This window comes from Loxodonta africana, chromosome 3 (assembly GCF_030014295.1).
Source record: "Loxodonta africana isolate mLoxAfr1 chromosome 3, mLoxAfr1.hap2, whole genome shotgun sequence".
Classification (NCBI taxonomy): domain Eukaryota; kingdom Metazoa; phylum Chordata; class Mammalia; order Proboscidea; family Elephantidae; genus Loxodonta; species Loxodonta africana.
Genome location: NC_087344.1, coordinates 42,526,558 through 42,545,113, shown reverse-complemented (window position 1 = coordinate 42,545,113; position 18,556 = coordinate 42,526,558). Strand labels below are relative to the sequence as shown.

Below are 18,556 nucleotides of genomic sequence, written 5' to 3'. Positions count from 1 at the left end.
TATATGTATTTGTTGCTGACGAGTTGGTTCCAACTCATAGCGACTCTACGTGTATGTGTAAAATATATATATATATATGTATGTATGTATGTATATACGTGTGTGTCCATATATGTATGGAACTCTGGTGGTACAGTGGTTAAGAGCTCGGCTGCTAACCAAAAGGTCGGCAGTTCAAATCCACCAGCTGCTCCTTGGGAACCCTATGGGGCAGCTCTACCCTGTCTATTGGATCGTTACGAGTCGGGATCAACTTGACAGCACTTTTTTTTTGGTATATAAAACTGTGCATGAGTGTTTGCAGAATAAAATGCAGCACACTAAACAAATGGCCTATCAAAAATGAAATTCTTCCATTTTGCATGTATTTGTTTACTGTAGACTTATCTACAAATTAGTGTTTAAAAAAAAGGTGCATGGTACACATTTATATCGTGTCCAGACAAATAAAGGCTCTAGGACTAAGAGAGTAATGAAAAAGTGTCTCATTTTAAAATATTTCTTTATAAGCAGAGGAGAAATACAAAAACATCTACCATCAAGAATAAACACTAAAACTGTGTGTACTCTACCACAAGATTCAATTAATATCAAAGTATCAGTTTGGAAGGGTGATAAGGCCCCTGTGCAGCAAGCACATTTACGCCTACATGCTGCCTTGTGGTCATTACTTTAGAGGAAAGAAAGGAGCAATGTCCTCAGGAAGACAGCATCTGTGATTCTAAGGTTTCTGAGCCAGACCCTCATCCTTGTTCTCACTCCAAGGACAGCCTAGTCTTGAAAGAAGGCTGAGAGCAAAAGTGACAATGTGGGTCAATATTACATAAGTCTAACGTTTGAGATGTTATGTTTAGGGTTTTTATATTAAAAGCAATCAGCTAATATAACTTTCTTGTGAAATGGCCTCAAAAATCCATTGGACTGTGAGAGATGTAAAATTCATTGTTTGACTTTAAATTTCTTTCTTACTGGAGACAATTTCAAACAAGATAGGTTCAATAAAAAGAGGTATTTCCCCCAAACCTCTAGTCTAGTGTCCTAATCCATTAAAGGACAATGAATGATCACTTGCTAAATGCCATAAACTAGTATTACTTCAAGTTGTTTAGTATTTTCCTTTTAAACTCTTTCCAAAATATTCTACAATATCAGGGGTGTATCAATGTTATTACAAAAATTATAAACAGGCTACCTAAATATTTGGGGGGTGTAAACTTTCTCCTGTAATTTGTCCACAGCTGAGAAAACCACTTTATATGAATATAATTTTTAGCTGAATTCAGGAAGCCATTAGCTATATCTATTTTCCCAAAAATGAATAAATTAATATGTTCATTTTGTTAAGTTCAAAATAGATCAGAAGAAAAACTTCATTAAGCATGTATTACTCATGTGATTTTACAACTTTTGATAATTTACCAAAACATTAGCACATTCTACAGCTCACAACCATACAGTGAGTATCCTGCTGATCTTCTTTCTCTGAAGAAGGGGTGTGTTTGACTGTTGCTCTAGTGATTATCATTGTTTTATGAATAGGGGAATGTAAAATCATGCCAATAAGGCCAAAGCACAAATTACAACCGCATTGTAGTGACTTGAAATAGCGTAACTAGAGTTCCTGTTTGATGAAACTTGAGCTCATCTATGTCCCCATTCAGTAAGTGCTGTGCTGTGAGGTCTAAAAAGATGTTCTCTGGCAAGTTTTCAGGCTGATCCTTTTTTTACTCTGATAACAGAATATGGGTGAGCCTCAATATAAAGGAAACAGAAGTTTTTTATACAATGAAACCAAAATTGAATCTGGATTTTTCTACCAATTAAAATAATTTTTTTTTTTCTTAACGAATAATTTGGTAAGAAAACCAGCAATTAGTTGTGGCTAATTTCCATCACCCTAAAATAAAATTAAATATACGGCAATAAAACCCAAAACCAAACCCACTGCCATTAAGTTGATACTCATAGCGACCCCAAAGGACAGAGAAGAACTGCACCATAGGATTTCCAAGGAGCACCTGGTAGATTTGAACTGCCGACCTTTTGGTTAGCAGACCTAGCTCTTAAATGACAATAAGAACATAGATCAACAGAATGGTGAGATAACTAAATTGTTGCCAAGTATTAGGGCATGAAAGTGACCCAACAACCCCTTTAGGCCAGAAATAAAGAGCCTACCAGAATGAAGGTAAGAGTTTTTTTGTTTTTTTTTTTCTGTTAAAAATCTGTTTATATTGCAACTCAGCAAGTACAAGGGGATACTTCAGTTTTTGGGTTTTTTTCCCCCTCTCAAGGCCTTCAATTCAAAATTAGGCCTTCGAATTTAATTTAAAAGAATGTGAGTAAATAACGGAGGTGTGGGGGTAGGTGAATCATTTCATGGGGTGCGGAGTTAATGGTTAACCTGACAATGAGGTCCGAATCTCATTCTGTATGTTAAACTAGCAGAATTAGGTGGTGCTAATGCAGCGTTAGTGCAGAAGTGCATGGAGGGGCTCTCAGTAGTCTAAAGAGGTCAACGGGAGGTCCTGGCTTCCACTCAATGGAGTGGGCCAGCTAAGGGGATTTGTTCTGGATAAAACTGGAGGGTTTCTGTCTGTTTGCTTTTTTTCTTACTTTGGTTACTCATGGTTTGTTATCATTTGTAGTATTTATTTTACGGTTAAACTATAAGCCTAAGTTGCATCACCGGCGTCCTGAGAGTCTCCTCCGCGGCTGGCTGGTGTTTCGTCCTTGGGCATCAGTGGCTCCCCGATGGCGAGTGGCCAACGGCCATCGAGACCGGCGTGGGTCGGAAAAGTAAACAGCAGACTGCGAACTCCGGGGGGGCGGGCGTGGGGACTGGGGCTACTCCTCCTGGAAGCCCATGGAAGGCAAGCAGGGCCAGGTGGAACGGGACCTGAGGTTTGGCCTCGACTGATTCTCGAACGTTCTGTCAGGGGACGCACACAATAGGCCCGGCAACCCCACAGGCCCGGGGCCTCGCCGGCGTGGCGTCCTCGGCCCTCACGGTGCCTCCCTCGGTGCGGCCCGCGAAGCCTTGTCTTGCACACCAAGCCGGGACGACTCCCCTCGCTTTCTCCGGGTTTCCGCGGCCTGCCCAGCTGAGGTTGCTCATGGAAGGGGAGGGCACACAAAGGCCTCCCTAGGGCTGGAAAGTAGGGGAAATTCCGCGCCAGACGACGCAGGGTGCCGTTTTTGGAACCGCAGCTCAGACTGGGCTGGCTGCAGACTTCTGAGGAAAAGTCATCGTAAAGGGGTTTCCCGGGGCTAGGCAGCTGTCGTTCGGATTCGGCGGAGGTGAGATTACGACGTCTCACTCGGCCCACAAAAACTTTGCCAAAAACAAAGGCCGCTTCTCCACAGGGCCCGCGCGACGCCCTACTGGGCCCCAAGCAAACGCCTTCAGCCGCGGCATCGCCCCTTTAAGAGGCTCGCGTCCAGGATTGGCTCCGCGGGGGAGGTGGGGCGCTGTGTGGCGACGTCACCGTTCTCCCCACAGGCTATATAGGGGCGGCGGCGGCGACGGCGGCGACGGCGGCCGAGTGCGAAGTAGTCACAGCGAGCGGGAGAGCAGGCGAGGCGTGCGGAGAGGCGCCTGCGCGATGTCTGGGCCCTTGAGCCCGCGGCGCTGAGCCAGCCGGGACGGACATGCGCGGCAGGGCGCCGTGGGGCAGCCGCGCTCCGCCGGGGTAAGGGGCCTGGCGGGCCGAGAGGGGGCGGGGAGGGTGGCGCCGTGCTGCGCCGGGTCGGAGCTGCCTGCGGTGGGCGCCGGGGTCTAGGCGCCGCAGGGCGGACCCCAGGACGAAAGGGTCGCCGCAAACGCCGAGTCTTCTCGGGGGCGGACGGACCGAGGGAGGCAGGAAGGGGCTGCCCCGCACTGACGGCGCTTCTCCCGGTGCCGGGGCCTGGGGGCGACCCCGGCCGGTGTGCGGGGGAGTGCCCGGCGCCTGCCTACTCCCCTGTCGCCCGCCGTGGTCGTGTGCCGCCCCTGCCTTGCCAGAGCCGTGCACCCGGGCGCCCTGGACCAGCCTGCAGAGAAGGGTTGGGGGGCCACCTCGGGGTCCTCGCTTCGGAGCCTGCCTCGCGGGGCTGCTGGGTGGGCGATGGCCAGCTTTGTGTCGTCCCCCCCCCGCCCTTTTTTTTTAATCGGGGCTGTATTACCCTATTCCACACTGTTTGCTCCCTAAATCCTGTCCTGAAAGCTCGGGGGGTGGGGGGAGGCTCGGTAATAATCGCTGCCCGTGGTTGGTACCAATTCTGATTCTCAGTTAATCCGGTAGTCTCTGCTCTGTCCTTTGCTTTATCTCCTTGCCACCATGGTAATTCCCAGTCAGTATTTTTTAAATTCTCCTGACTAGTTCCATGGCCTGTTCTCTCCCTTTGAGCATAATTCGTTGCTCTGAACGTCCTAAATCCTGGTTCAAAAGGGACTGCAGAATGATGTATTCAAAACGTGAACGTTTATTGGGTACTTCTCGTGTGTATATATATTTATTTGGATATCGCAGGTTTGTACAAATTAGATGACTCCATAACCATGATTGGTGCTGTATTGGTGCTTGCTAAGTCTTTATTAGGATTTCATCATTGCTTGAAAGAAACCAGGCTCCTGCCTGATAAAAATATGAATAGATTGTTAGTCATAAACTTAAGTGTAGTCAGAAGAGACTGTAGCTTTAAAAGAGATGTGTTGGTGACTTTAGGTACACCTGCAACACAGGTAGGGCAGGACTGGTTTCTAGGCAACTGTCAGGGGTGAAGAAAGGTGAGGTTAAAATGCTTTTTTTTTTTTCTTTCTTTCTACTGGAGAACAAGTGTTCTAAGTGTTGTGCTTTATAAATCTGCTCTAAACACAGTGGGTGTTGCATTTGTTGACACTGAAACATCTAAGCTCACCATTATCTAATGTTGGTTTTTTTTTTTTAACTGCATTTTTTTTTTTTTTTTTACGTTCTGTGATTATACAGTTTTAAGGCTAGGTACTTAATAGAGCAAGTGGCCAAATTTTGCTAGGACTAAAATAAAAGAAGCTGATTACTCTTTAACAGGCTGACTATGAATGGTTACCAGTGTGTTAGCAACCAAGCTCTTTTTCAGGTATTAACAAATCTGAAGGGAAATGAATATAAGACTTAAGATACTATTTTGCCACTTGTCACTTAATACAGAAGTTTACTTTCAGCTGTGTATTCCAGTGTACACTAGCTAACAGAGGATAGAAGTCTTGGACTAAGAGTTTATAACTTAACAAATAGATTGTAAACTCCTTAAGGGCAGGAACTCTGCCTTGTACAGCTGCGGTCTTCTGCAGCCTTGCACGTAGTTGATGGTTGATAAATAACTGCACGAAAGCATATTTTACATTTTAAGGCTCTGCAGGATTGGACCAGTCCCTCATAAAAGTTGGAAAGCAAAACTGTTCAATTTTTTTATGACTGAATTATTCATGTTTTTTTGACAGGTGAAATTACTGTTTTAATGAAGTGTTTTCCTGCTTTTGATTCACAGTAGATACTGGTCACTCTTTTTTGTGAGATCTAATTATACTGTAGACTTGAGTTTTTGTGTGAAAGAATTCTTAACTGCTGCTTCTCAGAAGTTGAACCAGGTAATACTTCCTTTCTGCTAATAGTAATGGTAGCTTTTAAAAGCAAGTTGCCTAAATTACAGGTGCAATCTAACATGCTTGAAACTGACCTGATTGTCTACATACCATCAGGTTGCTTTAGAAAGGTGAGCAGAGGAGGGAAAAGGTGGTGCCAAGGGTAATTCCAGGAATTTGAACGGCTCAGGCTCCCTCTACCAGAGAAACAACTCTGCTCTTAATCTAAATAAATTTGAATAGGTACCTCATCATCAGGGTCCATTTAGCATCCTTTGGTGCTGGTGTTTGGCTCTACTTTATAAAAGTTAATGAGTAGCTCGCTAGATAAACACAGTCCAATTGTGGTATTCTGGCATTATTCACACCGTATAAACACATTTTTTGTAAAGGTAGATAAAATGGGTGAGTTTGAGTCCTGAATGTGAGTTACTCACTTAAGAGAGAATTAATTTTAAGGTATAGAAAAGTTTGTAGGGGATTCAGATTTCAGAAGGGGGAAAAAAATTCTGAGATTTGGAGTCTTTGTTGAAATTCCTTATACAATAAAATTGGGCAGTGTTACTAAAAGACCTTGAGTAAGTTGCAGTGTTCCAGGCCTCAGTTAATACCTTTAAAATATGTGACTGTGGCCACATAAATTAGGATCCTTGTCAACTCTAAAGGGCCATGATTCAACAAAACATTACAGATTAACCAAGGAAACAGTAGAAAGGTAAGGATTAGAAGACATCCAAAAGCTCTTATTAAATACCCAGAGAGTGTGAAACTTGATTAGTTAGAGGTTGTTTAAAAACAAACAAAAAATACTATTACCTTTGCGTGGAATGCTGTTCACCTAACTTCTCATGGCTTCCTTTTTTTCTTCCTTTAGATTTCTGTTGAAAAAGTCACCTCCTCAGAAAGGCCTTCCCTGGTCACTTTTGTAAATAGGTTCTCCACTACCTTCTTATCCTGTTACTGTACCCTGCTCATTTCCTTGGAAGTTCTCACAATTTGAACTTGTTTGCTTATTTATTGTCTCTCTTTCCCTCCCCCCTCCCCACCTAGCATACCATGTAGTCCAGAGTAAAAGTACTTGATAAATATTTGTGAAAAGAATAAATTCATCTTTGCCCTATAACAATTTGGAAGCTACACTCAGTTTCTTTTCCTGTCTCTGCAACTGACTTGCACTCAGGTCTTGAGCATTTCTCCTAGCAGTCCTTTGCTTTCGTGTCCCCATTTATGAACAGGAATCTAGGAGGAGAAATGAGGTTGTTACCTAAATGAAGATATTTAGAAAGGAAAGGCAGTGAGGTGTGGGAAAATGCTGGACTGTAGGGGCAGAAGAGCTGGGAGAGCCTTTCTGCTCACAGTGAGGCGCATGTTTGACCTCACTTCATTTCCTCATCTGCGAGATGGAGATTATAATCCCTGCCTCTTTTTACAGGGATGTTTTGAGGATCAAGTGAGATAATGTGTAAGAAAGTGCTTTGTAATTGGTAGAGTGCTTTACAAATAAAAGGTATTCTATTATTAAATTCCGGATTTTACAACAGAGCCAGATTATAATGGCATCATTGGGAGCCATGCTATAGGACTATATTAAAAGGAGGCCCGTCGGGTATATGCAGTAACCCCTTTTTACAATAAACACAGCCCTGTGTTATAGCAGATACCATGTTGTAATGGTTATATTGTGGTAGGGCTTCAGTGTACCATTAAAGATTGAGGGCTACAACCAAATTGTCTGAAGTGGTCATAGAATGTAAAATTAATGCCTAGACCTTTTTAGAGGATCCATAGGCCAAATCTACAATTAATAACTTTTATAGGAGAATTTGAGGGAGTTGAAGTAAAACAGGAACTTTAGTAGGCTAAGGGTCACCCAAACTACTACGAAGCAGTAAATCCCCCTGAAAAAGTATATCTGAGCTATCCTTAAAAGTTGAGCATTGTATTAGATCACATCTTATCCCATCAGTTTAAAGAGCAGGAGCCCAAAGAGGCAATGTAGTACGATGGCGAAGAGTGGACTTCGAGGCCAAACTCCCTGGTTTTAATCCTGGAGCCACCACTCATCAGCTATTTATATTGACTAAATAACTTTCTGTGCCTCAAGCTCGTCATCTGTAAATGAGGGTAATACCAGTAACAGCCCCCTCCTAGGATTGTTGAGAAGATTAAATAAGTTAATACACATAAAGCGCTTCATGTCTGGCAGGATAAGTATCCAATGAGTGTTAGCCATCGTTCTATGTTTTTGTTGTCCTTACGTGCCTTGGAGTTGGTTTCTGTTTCCAACTCATAGCAACCCCATGTGAACAGAGTAGAAGTGCCCCATAGGTTTTCTTGGCTGTAATCTTTACGGAAGCAGATCACCAGGTCTTTCTCCTTCGTAGCCGCTGAGTGGGTTCAAGCAGCTGAGCACTTAACCGTTGTGCCATCAGGTTTCTTACTGGCTTTGTATTCATTGTCACAATCTGGGGTCATTCACTGGGTGAGTTAAATGCATGTTAAATAAATCTGAAATTTTAAAAACTCTCTTCCCATCCTTAAACCATTGTGCTTGTCATCATTAAGATTGAAGTAGAATACACTTATATTTTACAATTAGAAATCAATTATGTGTATGTCAAAAAGGAATAATATTTTTCCTTCTCTGTGTGTATGTATACGTATTGACTGATTGTAGTGTTCTATGTGGAAAGTACAAAGGACGAAAGAATATTTTCCTGTTACGCTTTTCTGCTGTCACACTGAAAGCATAGGACACCAAGTGAATGGAAAGACTTGATGATGCTATGATAGTTGAACAAATAGGTTTTTCTTTAGCCTGCCATTTCTTCAAATAGTTAGCTTAAAAGCATTCAAAATTATTTAAGAAATTGTATCATTTAGCTTTGATTTTTGACTGTCTGGAGATTTAGTTTTGGCTTTCAGCTTTTTCTTCCCCCAGTCTACTTAGATAAATTATTTTCCTTGTTGCCTCAATTTTCACCACATACAAGTGGGCCATTATGTGCTAGGCGTGTTTAAGAGCTTGTGAGGAACGGCGCTACAAACACGACAAAATGTTCATCTTCGCCACATTGAACTGTATTTTATTCACTGAAACCAACTTTAGCTCGAGTTCATGCAGAAGTATTTTAATTATTTTATTAACTTAATATAAAAACTGTAAATGTCCTCTGTGCTTTTAATTGAAAGGCTATGCATGCTTTCCATGGCAGCAGTTTACTGAAGGAAATTTTCTCAACTTGCCCCCCCCTTCCTACCCTGCCCTCAAATCACAGCCTATTAAAATGAAATCTGAGAAAAATCCTGAATTATGGCCTTTGTTTTTGAAGAAACTGCAAATTGTCCTTTTGCTTTCTGTAAACAAAATCAGATAACATAACACCATCAACACTGAGTATATTAGATGGATATAAAACTAGTAATTTTCTCAGATTACTAATAAAAATTTAAATTATATAAAACAGCTAAGCTGAATGTTCATTGTATCAAAAGCTTGGCCACTAGTGATTTAAAAATTTAGACACTCATAAAATTGGTAGGTTTTTGTGTTTTTGTATTTTTCCCAAAGGTGATTATTTTAGATACATTTTTAAATGAAGGTAAATACGCAGACATTGGTATAGTTGAGGGTTTCTAAAATCATGGAATTTGTCTTGTTCCTAAATCTTTTTTTTTTATAAATTTGGCTCTAAATGTAGTTACCCTGTATCTCTCTGGGTATGAAAATAGTTATATAGGTAATTGTTAAATGCAGCTGAAAAGATGATTTATCACTCTGAATAAACAGAAATCAGGTTCTAAAACCAGATTGAAAGAAGGAAATTACATCACACTCTTAAATAAGGAAGCACTGGGCAGAACTGGATGAGTTGTATGACAAAAATGTGCCCCTCCTCCTCTTGTGAATTTCTCCTGAGATTTATTAATGAGATCTGGTGGCAAGGTAAGCATATCTAGGTTACTGTCTTAAGGCAGCCTGGTTTTTTTAAAATAGTTTCAAAGACACTATCCTCAAGCTAAAGGCATATGATTTTACCTTAATAGAGAATGTGCAGTGTGCTTTTGGTGTAACTTTTTTTTTAAGGAAAGTGACCTTAAATTTAGCTGCAAAAACACTGTAGGTGTATTGTAATCCAGGGAATCGTGGGTAAGTAAAAAAATTCAGTTTTCAGAAAGCACTGTCCATTGGCTTCAAATAAATATACAGTAACAGAAACCAATTTAGAAAGTTACATTGTTAGCCATTTAAACCTGTAAGTTTTACCAGTCTGCAAACTGTCCACTTTGGATTTTGGAAATTAATAAAAGTTTTTTGGCGTGTTACATATCCTAAACTTGCTACATTATTATTGGGCAATCTCATCACTCCAGCAAATGTTTATTCCTTAAAAACCTTTGTTTTTTCCCCAGTAATTACCTTTTTTTTTTAAAGGAGAAGGATATTTTCTCAATGCCCCTTTAACAAGTATTAGGAACTAATGATGCCAGGATCTACAGGGAAAAAACATAAGTCAGACATCAGTCCTGTCCTCTAGAAGATTTGGAGGATGGGAGGCAAATAAGAACACAGGACATAGAAACACACTGCTCTGATTTTTCATAGTAGGGAAGGGGTTCACAGAGAAGGTAGCATAAGAGATGGCCTTAAAGGATAAATAGTATTCTAACAGATCAGGGGAAAAGAGAAGGTAAGAGAAAGAGAAGGTGAAGAATATGGAATATACCATGGACTACCAGAACAAACAAATCTGTCTTGGAAGAAGCACAGCTGAAGTACAGCCACAATGCTCCTTCGAGGCGGGGATGGTGAGACACTTCACCTTGTGTACTTTGGAAATGTTATCAGGAGGGATCCGTCCCTGGAGAAGGACATCATGCTTGGTAAAGTAGAAGGTTAGCAACAAAGAGGAAGCCCCTGAATGAGATGAATTGACACAGTGGCTGCAACAATGAGCTCAGACATAGCAACAATTGTGAGAATGGCACAGGACCAGGCAGTGTTTCATTCTATTGTACATGGGCTTGCTGAGTTGGAAATGACTCAAGGGCACCTAACAACAAAAGCTAGAAAAAGGTAGATTAGGACCATGATGTGGAGGCCTTAAATGCCAGGCCAAGGAGTTTTTAATGTCCCTAGGAGCCTTTGAACATTTTTGAGCAGCGGACGATCTTAGTTTGAGCTGTAGTTTAGGAATATTGGTCTGATCCTGGTATGCAGGATGGGTTGGATGTTTTCAGACTGAAAGCATAGTGGTGCCAGTTGAATGGACAGGAATGTAGATTGGAGAAACATGTAGAAATGGGCAATGATATTTGAATGTATATTGGTTGTGACTTGGGTTAAAAATGGTCCTTTTTGAAGTGTGATCCTCTTAGACCACGGACTGACTGGTTTGAGGTGAGGGGGGTGAAATAAGTGAAACAAGGCGTTTGGTTTGTAGAGTTTGAGATGCCAGGAGACCATCCAAGTGGAAAAATAATCACCAGACAATAGGAAATGCAAAGTTGAAGCTTGAGCCAGGGTGAGAGTCATTGATTCTGGAGCTGTCTAAAAATAGCTGAAGCTATACAAGTGGATTAAAACTCTGAGGACGGATTATGTAGAGAGAAAATAATGAAAAGATAACCTCGAGAAACAAATAGCTTTGGGGCTCTTCCCCCCACCCCCCCAATTTAAAAAAAAAAAAAAAAACGATGCTAACAGGAAAAGGTGGTTCCCATCTGGGCTTGGTATTTAATTGCACACACTGTAAAAAGGCTAAAGATTACTAATCATGGATTCTAGAAAAGTTATGATGCCCAAGGTTATTTGGATCCTGGTCTAAACCATGCCGCCTGGGTGGACATTAGCTTTCATCATTTTGCATTTCATAACAGAATACCATGTTGTACTTTTCAGATTCTGATTTTCCCATGGAGGTCTATTTTTGCAATTGTTTCCTAATAAATTGTAAGGCCGAGCTAGTTTTACATTTAGAAGGAAACGGATGAAATTTGAAACACTGCAGCATTAGTTAACTTTGAGTTGAGCAAGTGTTTGTTTTAAACTGGAGGTTTACCAACTTGGTGCAATTTTCTCCAAGTTGTGTATGTGTGTATATGTTTATATATATATATATATAGAATGCTACAGGGTTTTGAGGGAGATATAAGAGAGTTTCAGGTGGCTTTGTACCCGCAGTTTTCAATCTGAGGAACACATTTTAAAAGTTTGCTTCCAAACCTATGGCACATTGCCCTTTTTAAGTCTAGAGTTTGAAGTTGTTTTCCAAAAAGAAGAGAGCATGCAATTATATTGCTCTCCTCACTTCTCCCATGCAAGCAAGTAGGAAGTTCGGACAGTTTCATAACATGGCCCATTCACAATTCCCCATTGAAATTTAGAGGCAGGTCACCTTCTATGAATACACAAAGACACTATTGTGGTCAGAAGTGAGCTGGCTTAGTGAACACAATTCTTTTTATACTACAAAAATTTTTTTCTTCAGAAAGCTAACAAGTAGGTGATAGAAACAATGATTAAAAAATAACTTTTTCTAGAACATGTAAATAATTTTAAGTGACCATTGAAATGTAAGTTTAGAATTGCAAGGCAATTTCAGAAGAGGCAATAGTTACACAATCCTTCTGTTGAAAGCTCAGATTTAGATGGCATTAGGAGGCTGACACACAGTAATTACTAGTAGTACTTGTTGGCTTGCAGACAGGTGGGGGTTGGGCCTCTAGAATCCCCCGCAGCATTTTCCTGTAATCTGGATGAGCGATCTTCAAACATGTGCATTCAAACTACTTAAATACCATATTCTTCTTCCTATCTTGCCTTTTATTTTTATGTTACCACAGATACTTTCCCTATAGTCTTGCCAGTGCTTGTAGAATCCTTAAAAAAAAAAAAGCATGATAAACCACCGGGTTAAGTACACAAAGGGAGAGCTAGCAATTAAAAAAAAAAAGTTTTCTAAATTTTTTAAAGCTTTACTTGATTTAGGTAAAGTAAATAACAGATGAAGAAAGAACATTTGCTTTATTTCAGTAATTAGCTAAAACCAACCCTTAAAAAAAAACTCCCAATAATTTAGATTTTTTAAATGGCTCTTTTTCTCAACCATATATTTTTGAAATTGTGAATTAAAGAAAGAATGCTTGACTCCTTCAAATAATTTAAAACCTCTGCTTAATGTATCAAAGCAGCTGACTTAGAGTAAAAATCAGAGAATCATTTGGGGCCTATTTTCCCTTTTTACGTGGAAAAGTAAACAATAAACACGGACGGTGTGGTTTAGATCTTTAGCTAAAGAAATCCTATGCCTTACACAGTTGTAGGCACTCAGTTAAAAAGCCAAACCCCGTGCCATCGAGTCAATTCCTACTCATAGCGACAGTATAGGACAGAGTAGAACTGCCACATAGAGTTTCCAAGGAGCCCCTGGTAGATTCGAACTGCTGACCCTTTGGTTAGCAGCCGTAGCATGTAACCACTACACCACCAGGGTTTCCTCAGTTGAGATGATAATAATTAGATGGTATCCTACACTCATTCACTCAACAAATGTTCACTTGCTGAGCACCAGGTACTGATGATTAAAGGTGATTAGGACAGAGCCTCTGTTCTTGAGCTCACAGTCTAGTAGGAGGTGACAGGTTTGTAAACAATAGATGTGAATTAGCCGAGAAATTAAAAACAAAAAAATCTGTGGTCCTCCCGAGGAACAAACATGTCTCATTCATCTTTGTATCAGTCCTTAGCATAGTGCCTAGGTGCACAAATGTCAGTTGAGAGAATGAGAAAGTAGTATATGATAAAGTGTATCTGTACAGATCCCAAAAAAGGGAGTCAGTTATACAGAGAGTTGATATATAATGTCCTAGGGCGTAAAAGAAAAGCTAAACTTATTGTAAGTAAACCTACGACTGTCTATCGAGAAGGGATGGCCTTATTCTAACCATTGATGCTAATTAAATAACAGATGAAGAAAGAAAATTTGCTTTATTTCAGTAATTAGCTAAAACAGTAAATTTAAAAAGAGGCTAAGGAGACTCCAGACATACAACATTTGACAAGGGGAGGGGGGTGGTTGTTAAAGTTTAGGAACTACTGAATTAAAAGAGATTTATTTAGCCTTTGTAATCCATGCCTTGCAGCTAGGCAAGACGTGAATTACTAGGCATTTCACAAAGGAGAATGTGAAGAATGTACCTTTAAGTTTGTCTTTAGAAGGGAGGGAGGGAGGAAGCTGTTGCCAGGCTTCCGGTGAAGCTAGTAATCTTGCAGAACTTGATTTTTACAGGATAATGGAAATTAGTGTCTTCGAATACAACTATTTCTTTCTTGAACAAGTAATAACTGGGGAATTTGTCTTCCCATGGCCAACCCTGAAGTACAGAATCCAAATAAATGCTAGGTGCTGTGGTAATCAGGTGCCAATACTATAGAATCTCTTGTTTAAGGGTTGGGTTTTAGTGAATATTAGTTCTGCAGTATAAAGTACAATAATTTTTGAAATGACTTTTTCTTAGCGTGGGAAAAAGAAGATTCACTTGTGCTTTGCGCCCAGTACAACCATACATTGGAAGGTTGGTTTAGTAGGAGGTTAGAGAAAGGTTTGTGTGCTTTGGCAGGTGAGCTTGGTTTGTTGTGCAACTGTCAGGCTCAGCAAGAAGAGGTCTGCTTCTCACTTTGCTGAAACATTGGAAGTTGTGTGTTAGTGTCTCCAAAAAAGAAAACTATTTTCAGTGTCTACATTTAAGTACCCTTATGAGAAGAATTACATAATGTAAAAATGTAAGAATTAAGTGTAAGTTTACGAAATTTTTCTATCCAACCCCTTCTAATTCTCTAGAGTTAGGTATTTATGCTGTGATTTAAGAGGTATTTATAAATTGTTTCCTTGATTCATCTCTTCTTCTCCCTACCCCTTCTAGGGAATGAAAGCTACTGGTTGACTAAAAATCCTTGGGCTTCACAACTTTGGAGTCATCCCAGAATAAGGCACAATGTCAACAGCAGGAGTTGCTGCTCAGGAGATTAGAGCCCCATTAAAAACTGGATTTCTACCGAATGGCCAAGCCTTGGGGACTATGAAGACCTGCTGGGGCAGTCGCAGTGCTTTGGAAAAGTAAGTCAAGAATATAATGGCACTCTAATCTGTATAAATTTTTGCTGTTCAAATGAGATGGATAATATGATTGCTACTTGTTTATGACCAAGATGTTTTTTCCTTTTAGTAATTTTTTAAGTATTGATCCAATAACCATGGCCTACAGTCTGAACTCGACTGCCCAGGAGCACCTAACATCTATTGGTATGTATTCTGAACATCTGAGCAAACCTAAGCATTTGAAAAGGAAGTTGGCAGTCTGGATTAGTATTAGTGTGTCCTCCAGCATTATTTTTTAAAGGAGGAAACAACCTGACCTATTTCCAACAATAGTCTGACCCCTAGTGGCAAAAGATTCAGAAGATACCACGTTTTTCACAAATTATTGTACCCCACTACCTTTTTTTTTTACCTTTAGCCAGAGTCATTGATTCCTAACTAGAATTATTTGTGGAAGTATGATCTTTTAAAATCAAGAATTCAGTTCTAATCCCAGACTTCACTTTTAGAAATCTCGGACAAAAATCTCAAATCTTTCTTATTAGTATCAAATGCATGTTTGAAAGCGGTAGATGAAAGTAGTATAAATGGTTATAAAAACTTAAAGTGTGTATAGGAGCCCTGGTGGTGCGGTGGTTAAAAGTGTAGCTGCTAACCAAGAGGCTGACAGTTTGAAGCCACCAGCTGCTCCTTGGAAGCCCTCTGGGGCAGTTCTACTCTGTGCCGTAGGGTCGTTATGAGTCAGAATCGACTCGATGGCAATGGATTTGGTTTTAAAGTATGTGTGTAACACTTTTAATGTGAACATTATGTTAAGAGCTACTTACCGGTTGTACACATTGCAAATGAGTCTGTTCACTTGCAGCATTGTGATGGTGCTGGCAGTTAAGGACCTTGTCTTATCTCATTCCTGTCCTGCATGCCTGGTATTGTCACATCTCTTAAACGGCACAGCAGGCGTAGTATGGCATTCATGTAAATTATATGCTGTTCACCTTCTGTGAATTTTTCACACGTCACAAAACTTGCCCAAGATGTGTGGGTGTGCACCGTGCACATGTCCAAGGGAGACAGAAGAGATCATTTGTCCTTTGAACCAGATCATGTGCATTAGCAGCCTTCTGGGCCCTAATTACACCTATGGTTGTTACCTGAGTGTTCTCAGGGACACGTCAGTCAAGTATTTCACTAGTAGTTTAGGCAGAAAGCAAAAGAAGCACAGGTAACTGAGGCTGTACCTCACACAAGTGAGGAGCAGAATATTGATCTTTTATGAAAATCTTCTGTTCATTCCAGGGCATACTTCAAAATCTGCTCCGATGAATGGGCACTGCTTTGCAGAAAATGGTCCATCTCAGAAATCCAGCTTGCCTCCTCTTATTATTCCAAGTGAAAACTTGGGACAACTCGAAGAGGATCCAGTTACGTGTAGTTTCAAGAAACTTTCAGTAAATGGGGTTTGCGCTTCTACTCCTCCACTTACCCCCATAAAAAACTCACCTTCCCTTTTCCCCTGTGGAGCTCTTTGTGAACGGGGTTCTAGGCCCCTTCCGCCACTGCCAATCTCTGAAGACCTCTCTCTGGATGAGACAGACTGTGAGGTAGAATTCCTAACTAGCTCTGACACAGACTTCCTTTTAGAAGACTGTACACTTTCTGACTTCAAATATGGTGTTCCAGGCAGGCGAAGCTTCCGTGGATGTGGACAGATCAATTATGCGTACTTTGATACCCCTGCCGTTTCAACAACTGAAGATCTCAACCATGCATCTGACCAAAATGGATGCATCCAAAATTCAAATCCTCCTCCATCTCAAAGCCACCGAAGACTGAGAAGATCTCATTCAGGACCAGCAGGATCTTTTAACAAGCCGGCCATAAGGATATCCAGTTATTTACACAGAGCTTCTCCTAACTCTGATGAAGACAAACCTGAGGTTCCCCCCAGGGTTCCCATACCTCCAAGGCCAGTAAAGCCAGATTATAGAAGATGGTCAGCAGAAGTTACTTCTAGTACCTACAGTGATGAAGACAGGCCTCCCAAAGTACCGCCAAGAGAACCTTTGTCACGGAGTAACTCCCGCACACCAAGTCCTAAAAGCCTTCCATCTTACCTCAATGGGGTCATGCCCCCTACCCAGAGCTTTGCCCCTGATCCCAAGTACGTCAGTAGCAAAGCTCTACAAAGACAGAACAGTGAAGGATCTGCCAATAAGGTTCCTTGCATTCTGCCCATTATCGAAAATGGAAAGAAGATTAGTTCGACACATTATTACCTACTACCTGAGAGACCACCATACCTGGACAAATATGAAAAATTTTTTAGAGAAGCAGAAGAAGCAAACACTCAAATCCAGCCCTTATCTGCTGACTGCAGTATCATTTCGGCCACAGAAAAGCTGGACTCCAAAACAAAAATGGATATAGGGGGCCACGTGAAGCGCAAACATTTATCCTATGTGGTTTCTCCTTAGACTTTGGGGTCCTGACTCAGCAGAGGTTACACAGGAACAGATGGTTCTCGAGCAATATTCCAAGCTGATTGAGGTTCACGGGAAAATCTTTTATATTGCAGAATAGTTGAACTCTCTGTCTTAAAGAGAAAGGTTTAGAGCAGGTGTGAGGTGCTGTTATGTTGAGAATCCCTGATTTTGTTAGTGTTGGAGAAAACTCTATTCAAGTCTATAATTTAAAGATGTGATGGCGGGGAGGGAGGGATGGGAAAACTTTTATATATGCATACATTATATACCTTTATATAAACTTGTGGTATAACCATAGACGATAGTTGCAGGTTAACCAGTTAGTTACTATCTTAGAGTAATATATATTCAGAATAATAAAAACTCAAGCTGGAGAAATGACTCTTGATAGACTGAAAATTGAGCAAAATGGAAGAAAATACAGTATTGTTTAGAATCAGATTCATAAAAAAATTATTTTTGTTTAGTAAGTTTGAAGATTTCTGGCTTTTAGGCCTGTTATATTTTTCGTTTCACTTATTTTTGCAAACACTCTTTTCCATGGATGGCAGGGTGTCCGTTCTTGACCAGGACTGTACCTACCAAATTTAAAAATCACCCCAAGGTCTAAAACTTCAGGTTTTGTGTTTTGTTGATGGGTGGGGGTAACAGTTTATTTGGCAAACCATGTTATCACCTGTACATCTCACATTTTGAAAAATGAAAATAGAATTAGTAAATCATTTTTCCTTACAGTTCCTGCTTTATCGCACGCAGTAAAATGGCACGTTGCAGTTGTGCCTGACAGAGACAGTGGGGTACGCTAGACTCAAGTGGAAAGGCAGACTAGTTGCCAGTGTGGAGGGGATCAGTTTTAAGCAATAGTGAAGCAATTAGCTCTGTGACTGAGAGTTTTTGTGTGGGGGTGTGTGTTGTGGAGTTTTTTTGTTTTTGTTTTTTTTTAGACTGTATTAATAAACAAATACAACACAAGCTGGCCTTGTGTTGCTGGTTCCTATTCAGTATTCCCTGGGGATTGTTTGCTTTTTTAAGTAAAACACTTCTTCTGACCAATAGCACAGTATGTCTTAATATCAGAGGTCACATCAGCATCTTCCTGCTTTTAAAACTCTCCCAGGCAGCTGCTTCACTGCTTCCCTTAGATTCAGTGAGACACCTTGCTGGTGTTCATATTTTCATATGCTTTAATGTATTTATCTTGTATAGATAAGCACAAAAGAGAGGTGCTCACTAATGGAGGTACATTACTACAATGTTCTCTTTAACAGTTCAACAAGCTGTTTACAGTTTAAACTGCTGAATGATAATTTGAGCTATTTAAAGCTTATTATTTTATATTTTAGTATGAACTAAATGAAGGTTAAAAC

At 40.6% G+C, this 18,556-nt stretch overlaps 1 protein-coding gene across 1 annotated transcript; it reads left to right on the top strand.

Annotated features, from left to right (window-relative positions):
- Nucleotides 1-3,539: 3,539 nt before the first annotated feature.
- On the top strand, nucleotides 3,540-18,152 carry ERRFI1 (ERBB receptor feedback inhibitor 1). Its single transcript, XM_064281193.1, has 4 exons — nucleotides 3,540-3,692; nucleotides 14,531-14,724; nucleotides 14,834-14,910; nucleotides 16,003-18,152. Exons 2-4 carry the CDS (start codon nucleotides 14,603-14,605, stop codon nucleotides 17,178-17,180), a joined length of 1,377 nt encoding a protein of 458 aa, XP_064137263.1. The 5' UTR covers nucleotides 3,540-3,692; nucleotides 14,531-14,602; the 3' UTR covers nucleotides 17,181-18,152.
- The last annotated feature ends 404 nt before the right edge of the window (nucleotides 18,153-18,556 follow it).

Bases quoted from the DNA above. Each gene is read 5' to 3' on its own strand.
- ERRFI1 (XM_064281193.1), top strand. From the start codon at position 14,603: ATGTCAACAGCAGGAGTTGCTGCTCAGGAGATTAGAGCCCCATTAAAA. The intron at 14,725-14,833 runs GTAAGTCAAGAA...TTTTCCTTTTAG, and splicing joins AGTCGCAGTGCTTTGGAAAA to TAATTTTTTAAGTATTGATC. The intron at 14,911-16,002 runs GTATGTATTCTG...TGTTCATTCCAG, and splicing joins GGAGCACCTAACATCTATTG to GGCATACTTCAAAATCTGCT.